Source organism: Euprymna scolopes, chromosome 17 (genome assembly GCF_053919585.1).
Source record: "Euprymna scolopes isolate OS-2025 chromosome 17, ASM5391958v1, whole genome shotgun sequence".
NCBI classification, from domain to species: domain Eukaryota; kingdom Metazoa; phylum Mollusca; class Cephalopoda; order Sepiida; family Sepiolidae; genus Euprymna; species Euprymna scolopes.
This window is the reverse complement of record NC_136498.1, coordinates 67,188,099-67,202,463: the sequence shown is the minus strand read 5'-3', so window position 1 is coordinate 67,202,463 and position 14,365 is coordinate 67,188,099. Positions and strand designations below refer to the sequence as shown.

Below are 14,365 nucleotides of genomic sequence, written 5' to 3'. Positions count from 1 at the left end.
TGTATATTGGTATATCTATATCTATGTGCACATGTATGTGTTTGCGTACATCTGGGTGTTAATGTCTGTATATATGTGTGTATCTATGGGTATGCATGGCTGAACGTATGTATACATGCATACAGGTATAGCTACATCTGAATTTATATGCAAGTATGTGTTCGTATGTATGTATATGCCTGTATCCACAATACATTTAACACTGAAAATAAAGTTAAACATAACCACTGCCCAAATCACCATGTTAGGAGCCCACCCCATATATATATATATATATGAACTTAACGATTCGTCTACCTAACCTCGCTTATTAACTACACTCATGTATTTACTTATTTATTTATTATTATTTATTTATCCTAACTTTACTTTATTTACTTGGTATACGTATACACTTGCCTGTATATATATATATATATATATATATATATATATATATATATATATATATATATATTTATATTTTAAAAAATATGTATATCTATGTAATTGTATATACGTGTATATGGGTACATGTGTGTGTATGTATGTATGTATGTATGTACATCTACTTCTTACTGGAGATCTATATCTCCACGTATATATATATATATATATATATATATATATATATATATATGTGTGTGTGTGTGTGTCTATGTACATATGTGAGTATGTATATGTGTATAGGAGTTGTGTGTATGTGTGTGTATGTCTGCATATAGATGCAGGTATGTCTGCATATACATTGTTTATATATATATATGTATGTACGTATGTGTCTGTATAAGGATGTGTAGAACTTTACATATGTATGTGTATGTATGTATGTATGTATGTATGTATGCGTATTTGCGCGTGCGTTAGCTTATGTATTACTCCTTAACTACCTAAAAACAACTCATTTTCAAATGAAATGAACAAGTCAACTCATAGCGATTACGAAAATTTTAAATGGAACCTTGTACTTGTCAAACACATGACACCTACAAAAACTCTTTTTCTCTCTCTCCCTCTCTCTCTCTCTCTCTCTCTCTCTCTCTCTCTTTCTCTGATCTACTTCATATACCTGGCTGAACAAGCAAAAAGCAGTCAAAATTTAAAACCTAAAAATTGAAACTCCTCCCCCCTCCTCTCCTTAACCCCTCTCCTCTTTTTTCTTTACCATCCTCTCTCCAACCCCCTCCCTATATCCATATATCCCCATGCACGCCTACCTGAATCTGCTACCCCCACACATACAATGCAATCTAATGAATTTTAACCTTCAAAACTGAAATATTGCCGATACCCTTCTCCCTCCCTTTATTATCTCCTACCCCCTTTTTTCTTGTATTTCTTCTAAAACACTTCTTCCAAATACTAACAACAATTTCTGTAAGGTCTGACGAGGCTGTTTGATCATAAACATGGTCCAACATCCGAAACATATGTAATCAAACAGATAAAACGGTAATAAAAAAATAAAACATATATATATATATATATTTTTTTTCGTAAGTTTTTATTTCGGTTTCGATTCAAGCTAATGGACCCAAGTCATATGGATATATTTTTTTTATTTTTGAAGTCGCATATTCATAATATATAAAAATCGATCGAACATTAACTCTATAATAATAATATATACGAAATCTTTAAGAATTAAAATATCATATTTAAGTGTACTTTACGACCGGGCTACGCCGGGCGTCCCTGCTAGCTTAGATAAATACTTTTGCAGTTTTAACAAAAGAGCAACAATAATACCAGAGTGTCTCTATTTACACTGAACATCTACAGAATGCCAACATCAATATATTACATATGAGTGATTCCCTTGTGGAATTTTCACAGGTCCCGCTAGTTATTATTATTATTATTATTATTATTATTATTATTATTATTATTATTATTATTATTATTATTATTATCATTATCATCATTATCATTATTATTATTATTATTATTATTATTATTATTATTATTATTATTATTATTATTATCATTATTATTATTATTATAATTATTATTATCATTATTATCATTATTATTATTATTATTATAATTATTATTATCATTATTATAATTATCATTATTATAATTATTATTATTATTATTATTATAATTATTATTATCATTATTATCATTACCATTATTATAATTATTATTATTATTATCGTTATCATTATTATCATTATTATTATTATTATTATTATTATTATTATTATTATCATTATTGTCACTATTATCATTATTATTATCGTTATTATCACTATTATCATTATTATTATCATTATTATCATTACCATTATAATAATAATAATAATAATAATAATAATTATTATTATTATTATTATTATTATTATTATTATCGTTATCATCATTATTATTATTATTATTATTATTATTATCATTATTATTATTATCACTATTATCATTATTATTATTATTATTATTATTATCATTTTTATCATTATCATTATTATTATCATTATTATTATTATTATTATTATTATTATTATCATTATTATTATCATTATTATCATTATCATTATTATTATCATTATTATTATCATTATCATTATTATTATTATTATTATTATCATTATTATTATTATTATTATTATTATCATTATTATTATCATTATTATTATCATTATCATTATTATTATCATTATTATTATCATTATCATTATTATTATTATTATTATTATTATTATTATTATCATTATTATTATTATTATTATTATTATTATTATTATTATTATCATTATTATTATCATTATCATTATTATTATCATTATTATTATCATTATCATTATTATTATTATTATTATTATTATTATTATTATTTCATAGTTGTCTAAACTTTTGGATGTTATATTTGGATTTGTTTTTTTGAATATCAGATCATTTTTTTTTTTACTTTAGACATTTAAGCAGTACCTGAACACTTTCGATGTTTCTAACAGGCACGCATTTTGCAAAATTGTTAAAGAAATTGTCTCGTCAATCTGATTAAAATTATATCAGTTATAATAATAATAATAATAATAATGATAATAATGATAATAATAATAATAATAATAATAATAATAATAATAATAACAACAACAACAACAACAATGAAAACATGAACTAATAGCTACTACGTTATGCATGCATATTCGTAATGCCGGTCTTAGACCTTCACCTGGCAAATTACATTTTTTTTTTCAATTTTCGCACCTTCGCGCCGATTTATAAAGTTTCGCATCGGTTCAAATATTTTATACATGAAATTTCATGCCTGTAGACAAAAAAACTCTAGGAGGAGTTAGTTCGGTAGGCAACATTTTTTAAACAAAAATATATACGCATACATAAATATATATGGAAAGAGTTTTGTGTACACTATAAACTTTTTACGCACGTATAACTCATGTAGAATATCTGCATCCATATAATTACACGTAATAGTTAACTAAAGATGATCATCCTATACAAAAACCGAAAAACCTAATAGGGAATTAATTAAAATGAATGTTTAAAAGAATATGCAAATTAGCTAGATCTTTTGCGGATGAATGCAATTCAACGACCCATATATTAGAAAGTTGTATTTTCTTTTTAAATAAATAGAAAAAAAGGTGCTTGATATGAATATCAATACACACACAAAAATAAATAAATAAATAAAAATAATAGGAGTAAAGATTATTATTGTTGTTGTTGGTTTCTTCTTTTTCTCTGCATATAATTCTTTCTTTTTTTTAAAAATTAGAATAATATAAATACAAAAAATGAGAGAATAACAAAGCAAAACAAAAACAAACTCCGCAAAAAAACAAAAACCCAAAAAACAAAATCAATGCATGAAGAAAAAGGAAGTTTTTAAAACATAGAAATCAAAACAACAAATAAAATACCAAATACGGAGAAATGAAAAAAAAATAAAAAATAAATAAATAAAAGAAAATAAATATAATAAATAAATAAAAATACAACTAAAATGAATTAAAAAAAAACAAAACAAAAAAAAACAGAAAGATCGTAACTTTCTTCCCTTTTGTCTAATCGCCCCCCCCCACCCCACCCCCACCGCGGCTATCAACTCCCTGACGACGCCGGTAGCAGAGGGTTGAAATAATTTTGCAACATGCAGGTGTCCCGTTCGGAAACACCTTGATTGCCGAGGACATTGTTGGATAAAAAGAGAGAGAGAGAGAGAGAGAGAGAGAGAGAGAGAGAGAGAGAGAGAGACACACACACACACACACACACACAGTGAGGTGAAGACGACCGTGGGTGGGGGAGGGACCGCGGAAGTGAAGACCAACGAGGAAGTGGGGCCCGTCATCCCGCATAATATCAACTCTGATAGCGACGGTTCATTGGATGTTGTGCTTGGCCCAGCACATTCTTGCTTTGGTATATAAGGCTTGGTAGCGGGCGCCCGTCAATGCCCCGATTTTTAACCAACCGACCCCCATCTCAGGGCGACAAAAACTTGTCCCCACATCAGTCGGCGAAGCGACAGAGAGAGACAAGAAAAAAGAAGACCCCGTTGACAGGCGCAGTTCGATCTGTTTCGTCAACAACCATCATAGATCGAAAAACATCTCGAACCACCAATCCACCATCTTCAGTAAAATCCTTTCTCCCCTATTTTGGTAAGTAAGTAATAGATTATTTTTTTTATTTATTTAAAAAAAAAAAAGTTAATTAATTTTTGTTTGTGAGTCAGTCCGGTTATAATTATATTGGTTTAAAACTTGTTGACCCATTTTTTATTTTTATTTTTATTTTTTTTTGTACTGATTTCGGAATGATATCTATAAGTTTTATTTTATTTTTTAATTTCTACTTTAAATTCAATGGCGAAATAGATTATTTTATAGAGAATACAGTTGGGAACTATTTTCAAAAGGTGACGCACTGACGCAATGGCGCACGTGTTTGTATAAAAACGAGTTAGCACTTATCCCGAATACGACCCAATCCCCGACATCGTGTAAACAGAAAGCGTTCTTAAAATATGGGGAACGTGAGATGACGCTGGCTGCGTAGTTAATTAATCGTCTAACAATCTTGGCTTCGGCATCTTCCGGCTACTTACATAACTTGCCGGAAGATGCTGAATGCGATGTTGCCGGAGATTGGTTCATATTCTGCATGATTACCCAAAAATTAATAGAAAATGCAAGCATGTGAAGTTACCGTAAATATTGGTTAGAAGTAAATAAACGTGTGTCATCAATGTTATCCCCCCCAACGCAACGGTTTTGTTCTATGTGTTTGTTTATAGTTTATGTCGCCAATTTGGACCATACTCTTCAAAACTTTGTCATGATATTTACAATGTTTTGACCTTAATTTTGAATTGAAAAATTTAGAATCTGTTGGTGACAAAATAAAAATAAATAAAAAAATAAATAAAAAATAATGTGAATTCGTTAGACATCAGAATAAACTGAAGTACGGTCAGAAGAACGTTTACAATATCTATCTATCTATCTATCTATCTATCTATCTATCTATCTATATATATATATATATATATATATATTTATATATCTATATCTATATCTATATCTATATCTATATATATATATATATATATATATATATATATATATATATATATATATATATAACTACTTCATTTATTCGCATAAATTTAATATACGAAAGTATAGATTTATGCGTAAACTTTAAGTATTTACTTCAAAAGTGCTCAATACGTAGGTAGAGCTAGTTAGTAATTTATAAAATATATATGGCGATTAAGCTACACTGAATATTCTGCGTTTCATCCAACTATAGGATTCGTCAGGCTTATGCGCATAAGCCTGACGAATCCTATAGTTGGATGAAACGCAGAATATTCAGTGTAACTTAATCGCCATATATATTTTATAAATTACTATATATATATATATATATATATATATATATATATATATATATATATATATATATATATATATATATATATATATATGACGTAATAAAGGGGAAAAATAAAAGGTAATTGCAACTTCTCTTCCAATTTTCGGATTTTGTAATCATGCCCATATGCCTTTATTTTCTTTTAATGAATTGATAGGCGCCTCGCCTCTTCTTCTAGTGAGTTGAGGGCAGAATATATTCATTGATTAATATAATAATTACATGAATGTTTTGCGCTACGAAACAGGTGCTGTCAAGAATTTGCATGTTAATTTACTTAAAGGAATAAACTGTAAGATGGACAACATCTTGAATTGAAATTTGGAATATAGGCCTTTGTCATTCATTTGTTATATGTATGTATGTATGTATGTATGTATGTATTATGTATGTATGTATGTATGTATGTATGTATGTGTGTGTGTGTGTGTGAACAATTCGAAATTGTTAACATCAGTAGGAAGAAACCAAGAGAGCGCTGCAGTGCAGTGCACTGCACCGCTCTACATTGCAATTATGAGCCTAATATTTCTTCATGTTGTTCGGACATTTTGTAATATATATATATATATATATATATATATATATATATATATATATATATATATATATATATATATATATATATATAACACTCTCTCTATATATATTACTCCAATCATCGGACAAAAACACGTGGTTTTGTTTACTTATTTAGTGGGCGGTGTCCTTTTTTACTGACGCCCTCCGCCTCGTTGATCTGCACGCAGCAAACTGTTTTTATTGGCTGTCGAGATATGTTTCACGTTCAAATTTACTTTCTTTTGTATTTATGATCAGTTTCTTTTTCTTTTTAACTGTGTCAAATCTGCTGCAGCAAAAATATATGCACCGCACCGCACCGTGTATAGGAATAATAAAAAGTGTGGAACATGTAAACACTCATCTCTCAATGTTATTTGTGGTAACGGAATTGAGGAAAAAGATTAAGAAGAAAATAAACATTGCCGAAATTATAGATATATTTTTATATAGCAGTACAAGTAGTCGCGTCCGCTAAGAGGCGGTACCAGAAAAGAAGGAGGGCCGTAAAAAGAAATCTATTAAAAACCACAGAACAACGTTAAGACGTAATAAATGAATAAATAAATGAATAAATAAATAAATAAACGAGATACTTATTCATATTTAGGGTTCTAATGTAGATGCTGTCTCTCTGTTTCTACTTTTGCCTTTTCTCACTCACATGTCCCTATTTCGGATTCGTAGCAGTGTGCCGACATCAGTGGACTTTTTTGTACCAAAAGGGTCATTAACAATTTAAAAAAAAAAGAAGTTTAACATACATAATATATATATATATATATATATAAATTATTGCACAGTAAAAAATAATAAAATCAAAACAAAAATGATTTATCTCATTTCGTATTATTTTCATTTTTTAATTAATTACTAAATTAAAAAGAAAATTTCAAGGCATTTTCAAGTTAAATTCAGCTTTTACGATATTTTTGTTGATTAATTTTTTTAATTTTCTAGAATAAGTTTTTAAATTTAGTAATCGAATAAACAATAGAATTTTTACCTGATTAAATAATTCGAAATAAACGATTTTTGTTTTAATTATTTTTTTTTTATTGTGCAATAATTTCTATCAGTTTAAAATAAGGTAAGCATTAAAAAAAAAAAAAAAAAAAATTACAATTACCGTTTTGGTACAAAAAAAAAGTCCACTAATGTCGGCCCACTACTACGAATTCGGAATAGGAGCATGTGAGCGAGAAAAAGCAAAAGTATAAACAGGGAGACAGCTACTACATGAGAACCCATATCAAGATTTAACTGGTCTCACTTTTATGAAAAAAGAGAATTTAGGTCACGATAATTCATACTATTACTAATAACAAGACGAAGTTATCACGTGGAGTCAACTAGGCCATAATTCAACGTCGTTTACCTCCACACCAAAGGTAAGTGATGTTGAGCCTGGTCTCTAGCACCAGATGGATGACCATTCAAATAAACCAAGCACTGTATGTGGGAAACTGAATCCTTTAATGATAAATAATATAAGCCGTCTACTCTAAGTTATAAATGCAAGTTTCGTTTCAACGTGAATTGTTGAACGCTGTTAAAACGGCTGTCTAATGTTTGTCCGCTTAGTTTGACATGAATAGTGTTTATTTTTCTACTCGTTGTGTACTGGTTGGAATTGACCTCATTGGTTGGAGTTCGGAGTTCGGTTAATGGTATTCGAATCGTATGGACAGTTATCTCCATGCTGGAGATTCCGCAAGGATGAAACGTGTACGCATGTGAATAATACGTCATGTATGTTTTTTGTTTGTTTTTGAGCAATTCTCAATTTGAAAACTGGACCCTGAATTTCGGACCCTTCAACGGTTTTCTTTTAATTTTTTAAATTGCTTTCCATTAAACTGTTTGTGAACGTGGGGAAAAACACGAAGACTTCACATTCCTGTCGTCGGTCAGTGAAGGAGAAATCCTTATAGACTGGGGCAATTTAAATATTTCTCCCAATTCAGAATGCCTCTTTATGGAGAGCTTGATTTTCAGTGTGTGCGTGTGTGTGTATATATATATATATATATATATATACATATATATATACATATATATATATATATACACATATATATATATACATATATATATATATATATATATATATATATATATACATATATATATACATATATATATATATATACATATATATATATATACATATATATATATACATATATATATATATACATATATATATATATATATATATATATATATATATATATATAACGATTTTGAGTCTAATTCGTGGGAGGGAGGCAAGTATCTCTGCTTTAGATGAATGTAAAGTCAATTTTTCGCTCATAAATCTGCTAAGCTGTATCATGCAGAGTGGATAACGTCATCATTTTGTGACGTCATCATACAGAGAGAGGATGGGATAATCGTGAAGAGTGAACGACGTTGCAAAAATCATATCGTCCAGAGAGCACATGCTGAATGCAAGGTGTGTGTGTTTTTAATTACTTATTATGAATGATTTCCATGAGTAATCCAACTTCGTTCATTCATCATTTCCAATCCTCTCAAAATATTTTTCATCATTTAAGTGAAAATCCTACCATCTCGTTAAGTGTTAATCTCGAATTGCTTTTGACTTTGTCAACTGTGGTGACTCTACCCCCGCCCTCAAAAAAAAAAAAAAAAAAAAAAAAGATCTGCTAAAATATCGTTTATTTAGCTATCCTTTATAAGTGTATCTTTTAAAACTATTTAATTTTACAATTATTTCGGGACTAAAAAAAAAAAAAGGATTTATTTAATGCGTCAGTAAACGTTACTATTGCCGACATAAATTACTTTAAAGGAAACAAAGTTGGGAAATGAGTTAAAAACAATGTATTTTGGTTTACCTACGTATTTGTGGCCTGTTAGCATTAAATAAATTAATAAATATTTAATCAATGATATAAGGAATTACCGTAGATATTGCTTGTCAGCATAGGAGTGACAGGTCAGACATCGGATTTAGTTAGAGAAAGTAAAGTAACTAATCGGTTGTCTATGGATTACTTTGCTCAGCTCCCAGCAGCAACATTATAAAAGGCTCATATGTTCGATTAATTTTAAACGCAAATAGATCACAAATGAGTGAGTAAATTGAAGTATATTGCTTTTGATTAATTTCACAACTATATTTTTCTTTCAAATAATTTTTGTCGTTAATAGTAACGTTTACCAATACGTATCTCGGTGCTTATCCAAAATTGAACCTAATTACAAAACAAAACAAAAACAAAACAAAAATGCAGAAAAATCTTTATAATGTACGTGTCCACCACGAAAAGAAGATGTTATATTCCAAAAATTATGTAAATTGATCAAGTAAATTATTATTTTTTTTTTAACTAAGAAATCAAACTTTATAATGAAGTGAATTTTAAATTTATTATTGGTTATCCCCCCTCCTTACCAAACTCTCCGGAAATAAATATCAAAATCAGTAATTATGTCTACGATTAATAGTAAATTGTTAAAAATCATTAAAAACGATTTTCTATATATAAAAAAAATACTTGATTTACCTAATTTTTGGAATGTGGCATTATCGTTCCGTGATTGGTATGATACGTATATGATACAGATTTGTATGTCTTTCAAAAAATTTGGTTGAATTCTTGACAACAACCGTCTGTTGTTCGTCTAACTGGATTTGTAACCCCCTCCCTCTCTGTCCCACTCTCTGCCCATCTATCTATCTATCTATCTATCTATCTATCTATCTATCTATCTATCTATCTCTATTTCCCGTCTCTATCCCGTTCCCTCGGTAACAACAGGGACCCGATGCAGCGTTGGCGTGTTGCTGCTGTTAAGGGTAGGGGAGAGAGGCATCAACCATTGGTTAAGTGGCACGTGGGGGTCGGAACACCGGAGGTGTGAGAGACTGTTGCTTGAAAGCCCCTCCCCACCTTTTCCCGTCGCTCGCCGCTCGGCGATGACACACGACACGTGGCGCACCAGCCCACGGGCCTTTGTTCAGCATTTCCGTGTGCGCGCGATTTTGTCTTGTTTAATATAAACAGCACAAGGGAAATTACGGATGCTACAAGTATTAGGTTGACCGCTTGGGAAAAGGCGGATGGAAAATATTTTTTTTCTTTTTGAACAGAAAGTGAAAAGGCAAGTGTGAAGCGTGTCTTTCCAATGTAAGACATTGTGTATTTTTTTTTTTTTTTTTTTTTTTGCTGTTGTAATGTGTAACAACAAGTTCAACAAAATGAAGATAAACACGGCAGTCAGTCGACATCTCAAATTACCTCCACGGATGCTGAGGTACCCCCAAATCATTATGAAAATCTTATGTAATACCAATTAAGAGTGAGTGGCGGTTTCAGAGACCTACAATGATGTGGGTGATTCAGTAACGCTCTGGAGGCCTCCCTAGTTTTATATTTTGATACTTAGTACAATTTCTTAAAAGTAAGTAGGTAAAATTCCAAAATGGCGGACGATTATGGGGTCAATTAATCGTCTATTTTAAAAGGTTATATTTCGTTATATTTCGAATACATCTCTCTCGCTCTCTTTCCACACACACACACACACACACACACACTATATATATATATATATATATATATATATATATATATATATATATATATATATATATATATATATATTCCAAAACCTCTCGTGTGATGGAGGGAAGACTTGCTACTATGATTTCAAATGATTGGAAATAACAGCAAGGGAAGACTTGATTCCAAACTTCCATTTTATTACTTTAGGTGAAGTGTAGCATCAGAACAGATACTACACTGTGATTTTGACCCAAAGGCAATTTATTAGGAGAGGAAAAACACCTTACATTTTTTCAAATATTTTTTTTATATTTATATCGGATACATATCAACATATCAATGATAAATATTTCTCATGTGTTTATATCTCCCCTCTTTGGTTTTCATACATAAAGTAAATTTAACAGTATATAAGGATTATTTGATACTGGAGATATTCATAATCGTACCCTATTCCGAAAAGAGGGGGGAATATAACATATGAGAAATATATATCATTGATATAAATATATAAAAAAGAATAATATAAAGAAATTTAAAATAATATAATGGACGTTTGGAATCAAGTCTCCCCTTGCTACAGGGTACCCCCCCCCCCAAACGGGCCCCAACTCTAATTAGGGCCCCGTTTTTTAGTGTTTTATCCGAATGAAATGAAACTTTGGTCATAACTAGTTTATTATATTAAAAAAAAATTACATCAACACACTAGGGTCTTTGACCTTTTTTTCTCCGTTCTAGATGGCCTCAATTTAGCTTTTGTTTTTTTTGGGTCACCCTGTATTATTTCAGATCATTTGAATGGGGCACTCTGGATAGGAACAAAAATAAAAATTGTCTCAGTCGTGAAGTATTTCTCCTCTACCGACCGAGGGCAAAGAAAAAGTGAAGTGCAGCATTAGAACAGATACTACACTGTGATTTTGGCCTAGAGGCAATTTATTAGGAGAGGAAAAACAGCTTACATTTTTTTTAATCGGGCAAAGGGATATGATAAATGAAATCGAAATGTACGAGCAAAAAAACAAAACAAAACAAAAACAAACAAACGAAAAATAAAAACAAAACAATAACAAACAAACAAACAAAAAATGGGCTGTAAAGAAAAAAATAATTTGAAAGAAAGGGAGAAATCTGGCGATGCGCATCGAAGCAAGACCGAAAGATTGTTACAATCAGTTGATCTCCGGATCCAAACGACCACGTGGTCAACCGCAAGAAGTGTGTCATGTTGCTACTTATTTGCCGCCGTGTGACGTCATTTTAGTTTGTGCGATCAACTCCTCGGCTCACTTTCACTCCTTTAACAGATTGCTTATTTATATTTCAATGGACATTTTAGATGAAAATACTATTTGATAATTAAAAAAATAAATTAAATAATAATAATAATAATAATAATAATAATAATAATAATAATAATAACATATATATATATATATATATATATATATATATATATATATATATATATATATATATATATATATATAAAATCACACAATTTATGTCAAAATATTCTTTAATTTGGGGGATTAACCTATTTTGTTTTTAAATCTTAAAGGTTATACTTAATCCTAATTTGTTACACACACACGCGCGTGCTCGCATGCATGCGCACACGCACGCACACGCACGCATACACACATATATATATATTAGGTTGGTTAAAAAATAATGCCATTTTTGGCGTTCAACTTATATATATATATATATATATATATATATATATATATATATATATATATATATAAAGACACTGTTTTTGCACCAACACACACACACACACACACACACACACACACACACACACACACACACACACACACACACACACACACACACACACATTCCAAAGTTCATGATGTTGACCTTTTTATAATTTATTCCTTTAATTCAGTCGACAAGCGACAAGGATTGGTATATATTATAATAAAATAATATATATATATATATATATATATATACATATATATATGTATGTATATATGCATATATATATGTATATATGCATATATATATGTATATATGCATATATATATGTATATATGCATATATATATGTATATATACATATATATATGTATATATACATATATATATAAGTATATATACATATATATATACATATATATATGTATATATACATATATATATGTGTATATATACATATATATATACATATACATGTATATATATACATATATATATATATATATATATATATATATATATATATATATATATATATATATATATATATTATTTTTAAAATGTGGGGTACCAAATTGGTTAAAAGGGAAAATTATTCCCAACTCGCATTTAGGTAAAAATGCACTTTCGTAAATAATTGAATTCATTCAAAACATATCGCTAAAACCAAAACAAAACAACATCTATATATATATATATATATATATATATATATATATATATATATATATATATATATATATATATATATATATATATATATATATATATATAGCGGTAGAAGTGAGAAAGAGATCGTTTACAAGAAAACGAAGAATGGAAGACAAACCAAAAGAAAAACGTCAACATTGTTAAAATAAAGACGTAAACATCAAAAGGTGTAATACGAAACAATAACAAATACGTAAACAAACAAACAAAAATGTGTCAATCCGGCTCCCATTAAAAAACAAAACAAAACAAAAAACTATACGCAACGCATGAGTAATTCAAACCATGCGTTCAATAGAGCGTGTCTCAACCGTAGCAAACCCCACCCCGAATACAAGATGTGGGTGGATATCAAAACAAATTATTTTACTCATGCTCCGTTGATCCAATTCTTCCAGCACAACCGCTTTGGGATATTTCATAAACTTTAATATTTTTTGGAAGTCGGCGTTGTCTTTCCAAGACCTATTCTTACAAAACCATAGTTTTTATATACATAAAAAGGCAATTCATATATTTTATGCATCTTTACATAAAATTCTGTAATTAATTTGGTTTGTTCTAGCAATGAACTGCTGTATCCTTGCTAACTAAAAATCCGAATCCCAAATCATTAGACCACGTGTGTTACTTGATGGAATTGCTAGCAATGATCTCACTTAAATAAAACCCACATTCTTCTAAAAAAACTTTCATCTTTTATTTTTATTTTCTTATTATTTTGGTTTAGCTAAAGATAGAGGCATCCTATCGGATGCCGGACATTCTCTCGTTATCTCATACATTCCAACCGAGAGATCTTTTTTTTTTAAAATTCTAACCACCTCTGTAAGTTCAATTGTTTGAATCTCTTTTTCACTTGGCTCACCGGGTATATTTGTCAGGTAGTTTTTTAAATTCTTTTTCATGAGCCCAGTTGCTTCTATACTGGAATGATGGATATCTTCCTAA

The 14,365-nt window shown here is 29.2% G+C and overlaps 1 protein-coding gene across 1 annotated transcript in view; it reads left to right on the top strand.

The window, feature by feature from the left end:
• The first annotated feature begins 12,131 nt into the window (after nt 1-12,131).
• The window catches only part of LOC145297009 (uncharacterized), an 8,948-nt gene continuing 6,714 nt past the window's right edge, over nt 12,132-14,365 (top strand). The window contains exon 1 of the mRNA XM_080143230.1: nt 12,132-12,261. Within this exon, the coding sequence (XP_079999356.1) occupies nt 12,132-12,261 (130 nt within the window). The remainder of the gene's footprint in view (nt 12,262-14,365) is intronic.